The 15,242-nt window shown below is 37.0% G+C and overlaps 2 protein-coding genes across 8 annotated transcripts in view; one reads left to right on the top strand and one right to left on the bottom strand.

The window, feature by feature from the left end:
• DLAT (dihydrolipoamide S-acetyltransferase) overlaps positions 1 to 2,800 on the top strand; it is a 27,243-nt gene extending 24,443 nt beyond the window's left edge. The window contains exons 13-14 of the mRNA XM_037154982.2: positions 718 to 854; positions 1,372 to 2,800. Coding sequence (XP_037010877.2) covers positions 718 to 854; positions 1,372 to 1,501 — 267 coding nt within the window. The 3' untranslated portion in view covers positions 1,502 to 2,800. The remainder of the gene's footprint in view (positions 1 to 717; positions 855 to 1,371) is intronic.
• Positions 1 to 15,242, bottom strand: part of PIH1D2 (PIH1 domain containing 2) — a 17,436-nt gene extending 2,194 nt beyond the window's left edge. The window contains exons 1-8 of one of the 7 annotated variants that reach the window (XM_037154984.2): positions 14,976 to 15,223; positions 14,436 to 14,506; positions 13,969 to 14,171; positions 13,145 to 13,268; positions 12,550 to 12,795; positions 11,883 to 12,148; positions 9,880 to 10,010; positions 6,698 to 8,706 (exon numbers count right to left, since the gene is read on the bottom strand). In XM_037154984.2, the coding sequence (XP_037010879.2) occupies positions 8,520 to 8,706; positions 9,880 to 10,010; positions 11,883 to 12,148; positions 12,550 to 12,795; positions 13,145 to 13,268; positions 13,969 to 14,145 (1,131 nt within the window). In that variant the 5' untranslated portion in view covers positions 14,146 to 14,171; positions 14,436 to 14,506; positions 14,976 to 15,223 and the 3' untranslated portion in view covers positions 6,698 to 8,519. Of the gene's footprint in view, positions 1 to 6,697; positions 8,707 to 9,879; positions 10,011 to 11,882; positions 12,149 to 12,549; positions 12,796 to 13,144; positions 13,269 to 13,423; positions 13,476 to 13,968; positions 14,188 to 14,435; positions 14,507 to 14,975 lie in introns of those variants that run through there. The other 6 variants (XM_053670394.1, XM_037154987.2, XM_053670393.1 and 3 more) reach the window with 6 other exon arrangements.

Genomic DNA, 15,242 nt, shown 5'->3' with positions numbered 1-15,242 from the left:
GCTGCATTTTCCACCTTTTTATTCTGCTTTGTATTCTCACTGACACAAGGTCTTGAAAATAAAGAAAATTGACTAACCTATCAAAGGTTGAAAATTGACTAACCTATCAAAGGTTGAAAATTGACTAACCTATCAAAGGTTGAAAATAGATGTTTTCCAACCAGTGTACAAAAGCCACAAAACTGACTTTCGTTTGTATTGTATGATTGCATATTTTAAGTAAAGAATATTTCATTCAGGCTATTTTTTTCCTTTCAGCCTTAATGATATTATAATTAGCAAATAGGAATTATACCATATTTTTTAGACCATAAGATGCACCTAGGTTTAGAGGAAAATAGGAAAAAATTTTTGAAGCAAAAAATGTGGTAAAATATTTAATAATATAAATAATATAGTATTTCACCAATGTAAATGTAAACAGAACTCAACAGCAGCATTAACAACCATTATTCAGTTGGGGCGGGGAATGTGTCATAGTTCAAAAAATAAGGTATATAAGGTATACAACTTGATGTTTTGATGTATACATACATTATGAAATGATCACAGTCAAACTAATTAATATGTCACTTCATATATTTCTGTATTTTTTATGGTAGTTCAGAGGCTTTTCTTAAAAGATTATCTTAAGGTCTTTTCACAAAATGTCATTTTTTTCTGAATTGTGTTGACAAGTAATTAACATAATCTTAATTTTAATTTTTTCCCCCCTAGGGTGGCACTTTTACGATCTCTAATTTAGGAATGTTTGGAGTTAAGAACTTCTCTGCTATTATTAACCCACCTCAAGCATGTATTTTGGCCATTGGTGCTTCAGAAGACAGACTGGTTCCAGCAGATAATGAAAAAGGGTAAGTGTCAAAATGGAAGGGGAGCTATAAAATAATTTTCATTATACCTGTTTTTGAGTCCTCCATTTTAGAATTACTGGCATGGCATACTGGAGCTTCAGGTTGAATCAGACATAAAGGTAGAATGAAGTTTCTCAGGGCAGCAACTCTTATTTTACTAAATGAAGTTAATCTTTGAGATAGAAAGCCTTATTTACCTTAAATAAAGAAGGGGTCACCATGCTTATTTCTTAAAGATACACATTGTAAATATTTAGGCTTTGTGGGTTATGTGGTTTTATACAAATGGTTGTGTAAAAGCAGCCTGCATTTGGTAGGATTTGCCAATCCATGCTCCAGAGGGGTGTTTGGTCTGTTTTCTTGAGGCCATTAATTTGGGCAAAAAATACACAGGACATAAAGAATGGGTAGGAAAACAAATGTTACCTAGTTGGGATTATAGAGCCACAGTTGGCATTTGGGCTAAAATCCAGAGATTGCTTTTAGAATACCTAATAATGTTTTTCTCTTTTTCTAGATTTGATGTGGCTAGCATGATGTCTGTTACACTCAGTTGTGATCATCGGGTTGTGGATGGAGCAGTTGGAGCTCAGTGGCTTGCTGAGTTTAGAAAGTACATTGAAAAACCCATCACTATGTTGTTATAATTAACCCAAGCATTTCTGGTCTCTTCCAGGACACATTGGTTCATTCTTCTCAAGTTATAAATGTTATTAAACACGTGGTTCTTTTTATGTTAAAGTTAACCAGTTATTTTTTAAGTCTGTCCAGTTATTTGTTATGATCGTTACTGAATATTTTTAAATACCAGTTACATCCAAATAATTGTGCACATTTAGTAAACACCAGATTTTAAGCTGTGTACTCCCTAGTCAAGGGACATATGGCATAGCACTTTGGTGGTTAAGTACTTCCACTGGGAAATGTAAGGGTAGAATTGTGGTTCCCTGTTGAGTCAGTATATAAAAGTAACCTGGATAAAAGCTTGAGATTTTGAACTTTAATTGTGTCAGATGTTTTCCTTATATTTGAAGAAAGGAGAAGTCAGGAAAATTTGTTCTCTTGGAGAAAGGGTTTGAATCGAAGCTTGATTTTGGAATTTAACCCTAATTTACATTTCTCTCTTACGTGATCTTGGTTTTATCATGGATGGGAAGAGTAAAGAACTTCAAGGAAAATAAGTGAAATTTTTAAAGTTAACATTTTCTAAGACTTCTTCAGTCATTATTTGTTTATTTTTCTGTGAATCCCAAAGTGGTTGTTTTCCATTCTTGAGATGAGATATAAATATAAACTAGCCACTGTTGTAAATGAGAATTTGTGTATTTAAACAACTTAAATGTAATTCTGAGCAGAACTCTACAATTACATCCAAATAAAAGAATATGGTTAGAGAATTTAATGGAGAAATTGTGAGAGTAGAATTCTTCCTCCAATATTAATTACCAAATTTACTACTCAGATAACTTTGGAAAACTGTATCAAGTGACAGTGGACTAAATGTACATACATAAAATATGGTTTCTAGCAAGATATGTGCCAAAATCCATACATTTAGTTCTGTCTGAAAAGAAGAGGGGGAGACATGATGCATTAGTGAAGAGTTTAGAGTACTAAAAGATAATGACCAAAACAAAATGGTCATTTCTTCTTGCATAAAGATTGGTAAATGTGTATTTAAAAAAGTGTCCTGTGTTTTCCCACCCCAGTGTTGATTTGTAAAATAAAATTAAAAAGTCCAAAAATCCTGTTGGAGAGAAAAAAATTATTTAGGTAGCATACTACTTTTTGAGCCTAAATATTTTTTTCAGTTTTGCCCTTCTTCTGCTGATGAGGGGAGTGATATTCAGGATAATGAAAATGAATTTGAACGTTATCACACTTCCAAGACTTTCTATTGATGTGCTTTAATAAATATATGAAATCGTTTGACTATTTAAAATTGATCTGACTAGTGCTTCCTTGTATGTAATGTATGAAGCTGTACCCTGAAATTTAGGACTTTTATTGTTGAATAGATTTTTTAAAAATATGTTTTATTGATTATGCCATTACATTTGTCCCATTTCCCCCCTTCATCTCCTCCACCCTGCACCCCCCTCCCCCATTCCCCCCCTTTACTTCATGTCCATGTGTCATGAGTTCTTTAGCTTCTACTTTCCCCATATTATTCTTGCCCTCCCCCCTGTCTATTTTCTACCTATCATCTATGCTATTCTCTGTACCTTCTCCCACTCCCCTGTTACCAGCCCTCCATGTGATCTCCATTTCTATGGTTCCACTCCTGATATCGCTGTCCTCTTAGTTTGCTTTTGTTTTAGGTGTGGTTGTTAATAACTGTGAGTTTGCTGTCCTTTCACTGTTCATCTTTTTTATCGTCTTCTTTTTAGATGAGTCTCTTTAACATTTCATATAATAAGGGCTTGGTGATGATGAACTCCTTGAACTTGACCTTATCTGAGAAGCACTTTATCTGTCCTTCCATTCTAAATGAAAGCTTTGCTGGATAGAGCAATCTTGGATGTAGGTCTTTGGATTTCATGACTTGGAATACTTCTTTCCAGCCCCTTCTTGCCTGTAAGGTCTCTTTTGAGAAATCTGCTGACAGTCTGATGGGAACTCCTTTGTAGGTGACTGTCCCCTTATCTCTTGCTGCTTCTAGAATTCTCTCCTTCATTTTAATCTTGGCTAATGTAATTATGATGTGCCTTAGTGTGTTCCTTCTTGGATCCACCTTCTTTGGGACTCTCCGAGCTTCCTGAACTTCCTGGAAGTCTCTTTCCTTTGCCAGATTGGGGAAGTTCTCCTTCATTATTTGTTCAAATAAGGTTTCCACTCGTAACTGTTCCTCTTCCCCTTCTGGTACCCCTGTAATTCGGATGTTGGAGCGTTAAAGATGTCCTGGAGGTTCCTAAGCCTCTCCTCATTTTTTTTTTTTTTTTTAATTCTTGTTTCTTCACTCTTTTCTGTTTGGTTGTTTCTTTCTTCTTTCTGGTCCACTTCCTTGATTTGAGTCCCAGTTTCCTTTCCATCACTATTGGTTCCCCGTGCATTTTCCTTCATTTCTCTTAGTGTAGCCTTCATTTGTTCATCTAATTTGCCACCAAATTCAACCTATTCTGTGAGCATCCTGATCATCAGTGTTTTGAACTGTGCATCTGATAGGCTGGCTATCTCTTGGTCGCTTAGAAGTATTGACTCTGGGGCTTTTATCTGTTTTTCTGTTTGAGCCCTAATGTTTTGGTCTGTTCGAGCCTGTTACATATGAGGGGCGAAAGCTTAGGTGTTCACTGGGGTGGGTCAATCCAGTCACTAGGTTGTGACTGGAGGCAGGGTCAGAGAAGAAGAAATGGTGTTTGTTCGGCTCTCTCTCAGATTTTGGTCCCCTTTGCTGCTTCCCACAAGCAAATTGGACCCTTCTGGTGCTGGTTCCCCAGTGGGTGGGCTTTTGTACGTTCTAGGACCCTGCGGGTCTCCCCAGAGAACTCTCCTGTGAGGCTGGGAGCCTCTCCCAGCACCTCAACCTCCAAAAGTTTTTTCAGTTGGTGCTTTTAGGCTTTATTTCCTTGCGCTGGGGCCCTGCGTTGCATAGTCTGTCTCATTGTCCGTTTTTTTTCACTTGCTTTATCTGTGTGTGAATGCGTTACCGTGGTCAGCCAGCCACCTTGTGCCCTCACTGGGTCTGCCTATTGCCACCCCACCCCTGGGATCTGCCAACCACCGCCTGCGCGCCTTGTTTGGTCAGGCAGCCACTGCTTTTCCCTGCCACGACCCTTCTCTTCTGGCCGCTGACTCTGCCCCTCTTACTGGTCTGGATGAATGGTTCATTGTTGTCGGACTTCCATACAGTTCAATTTTCTGTTTTGGTTGTGTTTTTGTTTCTACATCTTTGTTGGCCTTAATTTGGTTGTGCGAGGAGGTATAATATTTCCACCTACGCCTCCATCTTGGCCGGAAGTCTGGCCTGAATTGATTTCTAAATGTTTATTATTACATGGTACACAAGTGACACTCCATATATTCCACAAATATTTCTCTTGTAGTGTTATGAAAACATCAGTACAGTAATTGGTAATTATAGCTTGAACTGAAGGTTATGCAGAAGGAAAAGCTTATCACAAGGGACCATTATCACTATGAGCCGCATCTGGTTCAAACACATGAAACTTCAAAGAGATAATTCATTCTTTACTAATGTTTATGGCTTTAAACATTAGTTCCCTTGAAAGAAAAATAAAAAGTTACCTTCTAATAGAAATTTTTCTAAGTTAAAAATTAATCTGACTTATAATCTAAATCTGGATTCAGTCTCTTTATCTTACCAGAATTGAGAGTAAAACCTAGAAATGATGGTTTGGTTCAAATTAGATTGTTTCATGTGTCTGGTCTAATAGTTGACCTGTCAGTAATTAATTTTCATATTAAATGATTAAGAGCAGGAACAGCTCATTAATCTGTATAAACTCTTAATACAGAAACATTTTGAGTTTATAGAATTGATAAAATCAGGACTGAGTTCTCAAGGATATAATTCAAATACTTAAAATTCAAGGAGTTATAACTGAAGCCCCTAATGTTGGAGGATGGTACATAGCAAGATGAAAGTGTGATCTGGCTGTGTTAGGTATTTTACTCCAGTCCTGAGGTTTGTGAATATAGTTATATAGTATCTCAAGTCATGGTCTACAAGAGGGTTGACCAGTCAAGGCATGATAGGAAACATGTTGCATGGGAATACTCATCACCCAGTAATGCAGAAACTCTGGAATACATGGGAAAATAATCACTGATAATTTTTTTAAAAATAGTTATTTGTTTTTAGAGAGAAGGGGAAGGAGGGAGAGAGGGAGAGAAACTTTGATGTGCAAGAGAAACATCATTTGGTTGCCTCTCCAGTGCCCCCAACTGGGGACCTGGCCTGGAACTCAGGCATGTGCCCTGACTGGGGATTGAACCAGTGACTCTGGTTTGCAGGCTGGCATTCCATCCACTGAGCCACACCAGCCAGAGCTGTTTGTTGTGTTTTTTTTTTAAGTTAGGGAAAGATTAATTAAATGGAAACAAGAGTGGTAAGTATAAACTTAGATTCCTAAATCAAACTTCATTAAAACAAAGACTTGTTTTCATCACAAGACACCATCAGAGAGTGAAAAGGCAAGCCAGAGTGTAAGATTTATAATAGATATACCCGACAAAGAACTAATATCCAAAATATGTGAGAATTCTACAGTTTAGTAAGAGATAGACAACCCAATAAAATTCTTGCAAAAGCCTTAAGAAGCATACTTTATAACATAAGACTTTGAAGAGTCCAATACAGGTACTTAACATCATCCCTTATTAGGCAAATGCAAAATTAATCCACAATGAGATACTATTACACTCCCACCAGCATGTTAGATTTTTTTAACTGACAATAAAGATGCAAAGCAATGGAAATCATGTATACTTGCTGGTAACATAAAATTGGCTCAGTCAATTTCAAAAACTGTTCAGCATTATTTACTAAAGCTAACATGCATACCCTGTGCTGTAGCAATTCTACCAAATTCACACCTAATAGAAAATTGTATATTTTTACACCAAAAACGTAGGAACAAGAATGTTCAAGCCCTGGCTGGTGTAGCTCAGTGGATTGAGCACGGGCCTGCAAACCAGACAATTGCGGTTTGATTCCCAGTCAGGGCACATTCCTGGGTTGCAGGCCAGTTCCCTGCAGGCCAATTCCCAGCAGGGGACGCACAAAAAAAAGCAACCATACATTGATGTTTCTCTCCTTCCCTTTCCCTCTAAAAGATAAATAAATAAAATCTTTAAAAAAAAAAAAAAAAAGAATGTTCATAGCAGCATCATTCTTAATAGTCCCAAAGTGAAAAAGCTCCAATAACCCAAATGTCACCAACAGTACAATAAGTAAATCAATTGTGGAATATTTAGAAGATGATATTACTATGCAGCAATAAAAAAAAATGACCACTACATGCAACAACATGGATGAAATCTCAGAGGTAACATTCAGACAAAGAAGCCAGAGAAGAGTTTTACACTTTTAACATTTATAGGAAGTTCAAAATGGGTAAAAACAAATGTATGATGACAAATCAAAAGACTGGTGACCTTGAGGGAAATGACCAGGAGGATACAAGAGGGAGACTTCCAGGGAACTGATAATCTCTGCTTTGATTTGTGTGGTACAGGGTGGGTTTACTTTGTAAAAGGTTCTGCACTTCATATATACTTACATATATATTACTTTAATTAAAGTGAAGGGAAGGAGGGAAGAAAGGGAGTAAAGAAGGAAATGGAAGAGAGATGGGAAGGTGAGGGAAAAATGGAAGGCTGACCATATTCTACAGGCAATGAATGGTTATTGAAGGTTTTTGAGCAAGAGAATGATGCAGTGTTTTATGAAAGCATTTTCTTGGCTGTGCAGGATTTATTGGAGAAATACAAATAGAAGAGAACCAACGAGCAGACTACTGGAACAATCGTGGCATCCAAATCACCTGATAAATATTTATCAGTACAGTAATATCCGAGGCTTTCACATTCACTTACCACTGAACTTGACATGTGGATAATAGCTGAGCTATTCCAATAGAGTGTGGGAGGAAGCACAAAGACAATCGCTACAGGTTTGATGAAGGATCAAGGACTGAAGTCGATCCAGTAAGATCACTGGGTAAAACACATACAAATTTGCCAATTCCCAAATCACGTCCTTTACACCCTTAGGAAAGCTGACCAACAATCACCCTTCTACTTGCTCACTCTGGCTTGACATTGTTTCACTTCAGCCCTCAGTTTATTTCACAGACTTCTCAGTTTATGAATCTTGCTTCCAAGAGTGCTTCCCACTGCCCGTGCTTCCTGTGGCTCTTCAAAAAAATTTTTTTACAGGATCTAGTGTCTAGTCTTCCCACATAAGCTAGAACACCTTTTGGACTCGACATCTTGACTTAAAAGTACTCACCAGGTCCATTCTCCTAGATTCCCAAAAGCCTTCCTAGGAAGCTGTCTAGGCACCTAGATTTCCTTGCTCCTCTCTTCTGGCTCACCCAGTCCAGGGACAAGAGCTCCCATGGTTCTAGCCTTAAAAATCAAGCCCTCACTACTGACAATCTGATCTAAAACCAAGTTTATGGAAAACTGGTCTCTAAATCAAGGACAATTTATGTCAATTTCAAATTCCAGTTTTGAGGCCAAAAGATGTCTGTAAGATTCAAATTTAACTTCACAGTTCATTATTAGTTAATGCTCCTGGGCAGTTTTGCTTTTTGTAGGGAGGGGGAAGGACAGATGCTTATATGAATATAAAATCCACTAAAATAATATCAGTGAAAATATTTTGGGAAATAATTAAGATATTAATTTAACATTTAATCATTAAGTGTGTTGGACCTTGAAATGCATTTCATCAATATGTACACATACATAGATGCGGACTTAAGTAACTGATGAGAGTACAAGAGGAGAGAGGTTCAACCAGGAAATCAGTTTTGACTGATTTTGCAGAAGAAAACATGAAAGCACTCCAAGTTTTTTCAGAGATGAGAATATGATAGGTTTGTTAATTTTAGGACATCATACAACTGTAGACCATTTTCACATGATAAATTATCCTGTTTGCTTGAAGGATTCAAATTTGGGTGAAGTTTAAGAAAATTATGTTTTTAGCCCTGACTGGTACAGCTTAGTGGCCTGGGCATTGTCCTGCAAAACCGAGGGGCAGTCAGGTTGATTTCCAGCCTGGGTTAAGGACAGGGTCCCCAGTTGGGGGTGTGTGAGAGGCAACCAATCACCACCAATCGATGTTTCACACACTGATGTTTCTCCTTCCCTTCCCTTCTCTCTAAAAATAAGTAAAATATTAAATAAAAATGTTTTTAAATGTCATGTATCAATTTTATCTATTACACATATAACAGTTTCTAAAGTTAAAAAGTTTTAAAATTACCAGTCAAGGCACATGCCTGGGTTGCAGACCGGTTCCCTGCAGGCCAGTTCCCAGCAGGGGATGCACAAAAGGCAACCATACATTGATGTTTCTCTCCCTCTCTCCTTCCCTTCCCCTCTAACGATAAATAAATAAAATCTTTTTTTAAAAAGTTTTAAAATTAGTAAGAACTTTATTTAAAGACTGTTGAACTAGAAACCAATCACAAGGAAGTCATTTTGTATGTAGAAAAGATAATTAAGGGATGTTTATAGTTTGATGTAAGCATTGCTTACCTGGGATATAAATTGGAAAGTTGATACCTTTGTATTAAACAACTATCTGACAACTTGATGAATGGGAATTGAAAAGTATGTCACCTATGTATTTTTAAAAATTACTTTCCTAAGAGAAAGGCACTTGTCCCCAAGTCAGCTCCTTTTTCTTAAATTAGAGTTGCATGTATTTTGCATCATGTGCAATAATATTCAAGTACTATTACTGCTTCATTGTGTACAATCCACAGAAAAGTCTACATCTAATATTAAAGGCCTACCTGGGTAGCTTGCACTCCCCCCAGAGCTGTTTATAGAAGTACAGAGGTTCACAGAAGCAATATGTTTGCATTATTATATTGGCTTTGTATCTTTTTTGCTGGAGGAAACTTTTACTGCTATGGCCCATATTGATAATAAAAAACTTGCATTCTGGGATTTATTTCTGATTCAAAAATAACCAGAGACAACAATTTTTTTCAACCAGCGAACTGAGAATTCTCACATGTTACTTGGAAACAAATTTTTCCAAGTGGTATTTGTTACTTAAGACCATTACAAATATCTTCAAAACAAATATATTAAGGCCATACTATTTTTAGTAGTTTTTGCTTGGTGCCAAATTTATTTGAGGAAAGTTTATTTATTTTTTTAAGGTAACAGCTGATGAGAAAATTTCATTCCATCAAAAGGAATTCTTAAAAAATATGAAACTAGTGATTAAGGTAAACCAATATCTCTTCACCCATAATGGTCTTATAATTCACATAACATTATCACTGAAAACCTGAAAAACATAGTGCTCTTGACTTACACCAATGGCATTGTGACGATTAATGTAGCTTTCTCTTTGATAAATTTTGCTGTAGTCATTTCAGTATTCACAGATTCTGGAAGATTCAGATGTAATCTGTACTTCTCAGAAACCTCAATCAATAAATCATCCTAAGAATAATAAACCAAGAAAGATTTTAAAGGATGAAAATACAAAAGTATTTCCTGGTTAAAATTAGTGCTATTAAATTACTGTTCCCAGAATTACTCCTTTTCCATAAGAAAAAGATCCCAATTTACTGCCAAGTGACCTTCAATGAGCAATAAAGTTGCTGCTATTTAATCCCCGAGCTTTTGAGATTATTTGTCATCGCTGCTTAATACATCAGAAGTTTATCGGTAGCAGGACCAGAAGATGGGTGTTGTGATCCCAAATTATGTGAATTGACTTTGGGGCAGGCTAGCAAATAGCAAAGAAACTTACTGGACACTGAAAAGATGGTGATCCATGTTTCATAATGATAAAACCCTTAGGAAAACTATAAATAATTTGGAAGACAAATTGTGTACCTAGTTAATTTGTAGCTTTAGGTAAAGAAGTGAGAAAATAAAATGCTGGTAGCATGCATTGGTTTTATTGGCTACATCTAACAAGGTACAACAAAAAGATGAACTTAGACTAGAATTTACCAGTTTGCAAACAAAGTTGGAATATGCAGAGCTCAGAAATTCTAAGACTTGACAAAAATGCAACTAATTTTTATTTTCAACCAGTAAAGGATAAAATTTAGATTTTCAAATATCAACACAGACTGATTAAGACAGCCTGGAGGCAAAGACTAAATCTCAAGTCTATATTTTTGTTAAAATTTCTACCTGGGTTAACACAGACCTCAGTAAATCTTTACATTTGGCTCAGATGATAGCTATTCAGTCAAAAACACAGGTCATTGAAATATGGACATGTCTAAAAATAAACTGTTAGGTATAGCACTGATTGGAATGAAGTAAAAATGTTGCCAGCCTGGACTAAAACTAATTTAAAACAATCTTTGGACTCCAACATTGTGGGTATGAAACAGGCTGAGTAAACTGCTCAGCATCTAAGGATGGCAAAATCTCCCTCCCACGCTCTCTTTAGATGTGGCCAAAGTAGACAGTGAAAGTTGGGGCAGGGGTGGGGAGGAGGGAGCAGAGACCTCCCAAAGAATGGAACTGAAAGTAATGGGAAACAATGGGAACAAGGGAGCTAGGTAATAAAGAAATGTGTCATGGCCCTAACTGAGAACACAGTCTACCCTATTCAGGGAACAGTACTCTCAAAATATTGCTGACCAGGATTTCAGAACTGCTATGTACCTCGTATTTTTACCACTTCTGAATCGAGATTATTAATTGTGGTTATCATCTATTTCATATAGTATGGTACATGGGGTTACAGAAGTAGATAACTTGTGTTTGCAGGTCATAGGTCTGGTTTGACAGGAGCAGAATGCAGTCTATCATGGCAAAATCCTGTACTTTGGAGTCTGATAATGGAATTGGAAATGTCTTTCTTGAGAAAAGGTGCAAATATTTGTGACCAAGTGTGGATGGACTGTGGTAGAGTGAGGATCATTGCCAATTATTTGATCTTCCATAAAAGGATTATACATATATCCCTGCCATGCAACTTCCTGTGACTAGCTCTTAAGAAGAATATTTTTCCCTGCCCTATTGATGTAGGACTTGGTCTAGTGACTTACTCTGGCTATTAGAAAGTGAGTAAAAGTGATATATGCCATGTCTGAGAGGAAGTTTTAAGATCCATTGCGTGGTGTGGCCATTTCTATTTTCTCCCTGCCAGGAAAATGACACGTGTCAGATGGGAATTGCTTCTTTATCTGTATCTTGAAATGTGTAAGATTTGTCAATCAGAGCAGGCCTAGCTGACATGTAACCTGAGCAAATTATTAAACCACTGAGATCGTGGAGTTTGTTACTACAGCATAATATAGGCAATATTGACTGATATAAATTTATAGTATAAACTATTCAACCTACCTGAGAAACATTAAGGTCACAAAGAGATACTGAATTAATTCCAGGTAATTCAACTTTTAATTCAATTTTCAGTGGTTTCTTATTCTGATCTGCCACGATTTTTAATTCATAGGCTGGTTGCTCCATGTCCACCTGAATCTCTGTACTGGAAATCTCTTCTATCAGGCACCCTTTTTTGTCTGAAACTTGGTCTCTTTGTAGTAAAAGTTGAGGGAAGTGATCTGGATTGTTCACACTACTACTTCTTATCTGTTCAAGGGTTAGTTCTTTATGAAATAAAGGGGGGATAAAAATTAATCAACAACATAAATTACTATCAAGCTATCAGCTGCAATATATATATAATATGTGTACACACACATACATACATATATATATACACATACACATATAGTGTTAGTCAAAATGGCAGATAAAACTGCAGCTAATTTAGCTGGGAAACTTAAAAATTTGGGAAACTTAGAATCTTAAACCAAAAATATTTAAAAGCTTGTAGGTTTTAAAAATCTTTAAGGATATGCCAATATTTTTAAATTATTTTAATATCTAATCTTTTTCTTTTTTAAGTTTCTTGTCTTCTAAAATTGAGATTTCTAGTTTGCAAAATGTTCACAGGATACAAAAATTTTAAGTCAGTTTAATTTTTCATTTATATTCATTAACTTACCCTTTCTCATGTTCTCTCTTAAATCCCTGTGGTCAGTTTGAATTCTCATCAGATTTTGTTTCATTCTTTGAATGCTTCCTTTTATTTTAAATTTAGTAATATGGTAAAAGTGTGAGAGAGTGAACTGGAATTGTTCCTCAATGCATTTCATGGCCATCCTTATTAATTGGTCTTTTTTCACTTGGTCCTTTTCTGCTGCCTGGAGAACATCAGGGTTGTAGGCAACATCGATGACAGTGTAAACATCTGCGTGTGACATTCAGAGGGTGTCAAATGAAGACCACTTGTTTCACTAATGATACTGTCAAGTAATATATTAGGTCATCATCCTGATAAAGCTAGAATGTATAAATTCTATTCCTATATTTTTCAGAGGCAACCATAATGATGCTATGTACACAAAATTTCAAGTAGGCATTGTAAAACAGCTCATATTATTAGACAAACAGTATTCAATTTGCATAAAGGTACACTTAGTCAATCCCTAAACAAATAAAATAGTTTATATGTAATGTCTTTTACCAAGTAAAATCTGGTTCATGGTATTCCCGATACAATTTTTAAAATGTGCGTTGGGTCCCATATTTCTATGTACCTGATGTTTCAGACATATCTTCTGGTCTGCCAACACTTAAAGGTATTGGATGAGTGCTTGATTGTGGAACTGGAATCCTTTCCCACTGACATAAGTTGATGAAAAGTATTTTTTCTTTTGGTTTCTAGAAATCAAATAATTTTGCATATCTTAAAACCCAGTTTTTTATGTTTAAGTAATATCCTAAAAGTAATAAATCACAGAATTTGAAGAGTAAGAACTTCAGGCTTCAAGTAAGTCATTATATACATTAAAATTGTGTTTGAGAAATACTGTTACCTGATTTCCCCAAAGCTTTTCATCAAGAATCCAGTTGCTACTCTTGGAGTAACTGGGAGGAGAAAGGGGGAATTGATCTAAGCAGCTGTTTCAGGTAAATTTGTTTGACACTCTTCTACCACTATGTCCCCAACTAAATAACTTCTCTTTATTTGAAAAATCTCCTAGTCTATGATTCTCTATTAAGTTATTACATTGTTACTTTTTATTTCATTCTAACAGGAAAAAAATGTCTCATTTTGAGATCTCCAATATATATCAATATGAATTTCCCATTTTTACTCCTTTGATGCAATCTTCCACATTACACTTCATTTTCCACTTAGGGTGGCAGTTTCCCTCAAGTCTTCTTGTGTTGAAGTAGCAATAGCGAAGGGTATTTTCATTGCAGGGTCTTTTCATTCAGGACCTGAGGACTGAGGAAGTCTCATGTTGCCCCCATCACACACACACCTCTGGCAATTTTCAGACCACATGGGACACCAGTCAGCCAAAACCCAGGTGCTGGAAAAAGGAAAAATTCCCTGGGCACCACATCTACCTACCAGGATTCTTGTTTGTAGACAGAGTTGTGGTTCTGGGGCAGCACAGAGCTGTTTGCCCTCTTTCAGCTGCTGTTGAATGAACTTCTTGTAGCTCTCAGGGTTACTTTCAGCGAGATCATCTAAGAGGTTCCACAACTGATTAACTTGGGTGAGCAGACCCTTTGAAGATGATTCCATGATTGAGGTGAATAGGCCTCTTGAGTCTGTGGAAAGACATGACTTAAGGAAAAATAACTGTGTAACTATTGATTCATTTCTTTTGGAGGATGGGGAGAGGAACAGGTCAGGAATTGTTTTGGTGAAGTTAGTTGTTATCCCTAACACATGTCTAAAGAACCACTTTATCTTTTCCTTATTCTTGAATTATCTACTACCCCTTGTTGAATTCTCAAGTCATTCTCCAGATAATACAGCCTTACCTCCACCTAGACCCTCACAAGCTGTGAGGGGAGCGAGTACACACCCACCTGAGTCTGGATTGCCCGGTAGTTTCCTTTTTCCAGCACCTAGGTTTTCGCTGACTTGTGCCCTGTGCGGTCTGGAAATTGCCAGAGGTGTGTGTGTGATGAGGGCTACATGAGATTTCCTCAATCCTCTGCATAGCTTAGTAGTTAAAAGCATGGACCCTGGAGCCAGAATGCCTGGACTCTAATTTTAGTTCTGTCATTTACTAGCTGCGTGATCTTGAGCAACTGATTTATATATGCGCTTCATTTAATTATCCTCAAAAATGAAGACGATAATGCCTATCTCATGGGGTTATTATGGGGATTAATAGGCTAATGCAGAAAGGCTGGAATACTTGGTCAACACTATATGAGAGAAGTGATAATATTTTCTCTACATTTTGAGATAAGTTCCCTCGCACCCACCACTCCTCTACTGAAAGTTGTTCCAGAGCATCCATAGAATGATAAAAAGAGGAGGTTTGAATTCTTCAAATACTATACTAGGGTTAGGGGGAAACTTAACTAATGGACAATCATTCCAGAGGCCTGAGAACCCACCTCTTCTCTCGGCTTCTTTACAAACCGTGACGTCTGTTACCAGGGTAACCAGTCTAGGTACTGCACGTAACTGGGTCCGGAAAGCTCCCGGCAGAAAGGTCTTTTTACATTCTGTTCCGGAATCTCCCTTCTTGGCCTCACTTCTCTGCTGAGCCCCATCCACCTCTTTTCCAAGAAGGCATCCGCCTCCCTTCTGCACCTGTTGACTTCTCGACTGACCTGGAAACCCTCCCTGTGGAAGTCTCAGAGTCTCCTGATGGTGGGAAG

The sequence above is a fragment of the Artibeus jamaicensis genome, unplaced genomic scaffold (assembly GCF_021234435.1).
Source record: "Artibeus jamaicensis isolate MK-2021 breed Jamaican fruit bat unplaced genomic scaffold, CSHL_Jam_final contig_585, whole genome shotgun sequence".
Lineage (NCBI taxonomy): Eukaryota > Metazoa > Chordata > Mammalia > Chiroptera > Phyllostomidae > Artibeus > Artibeus jamaicensis.
This window is presented reverse-complemented; position numbering and strand designations above follow the sequence as displayed.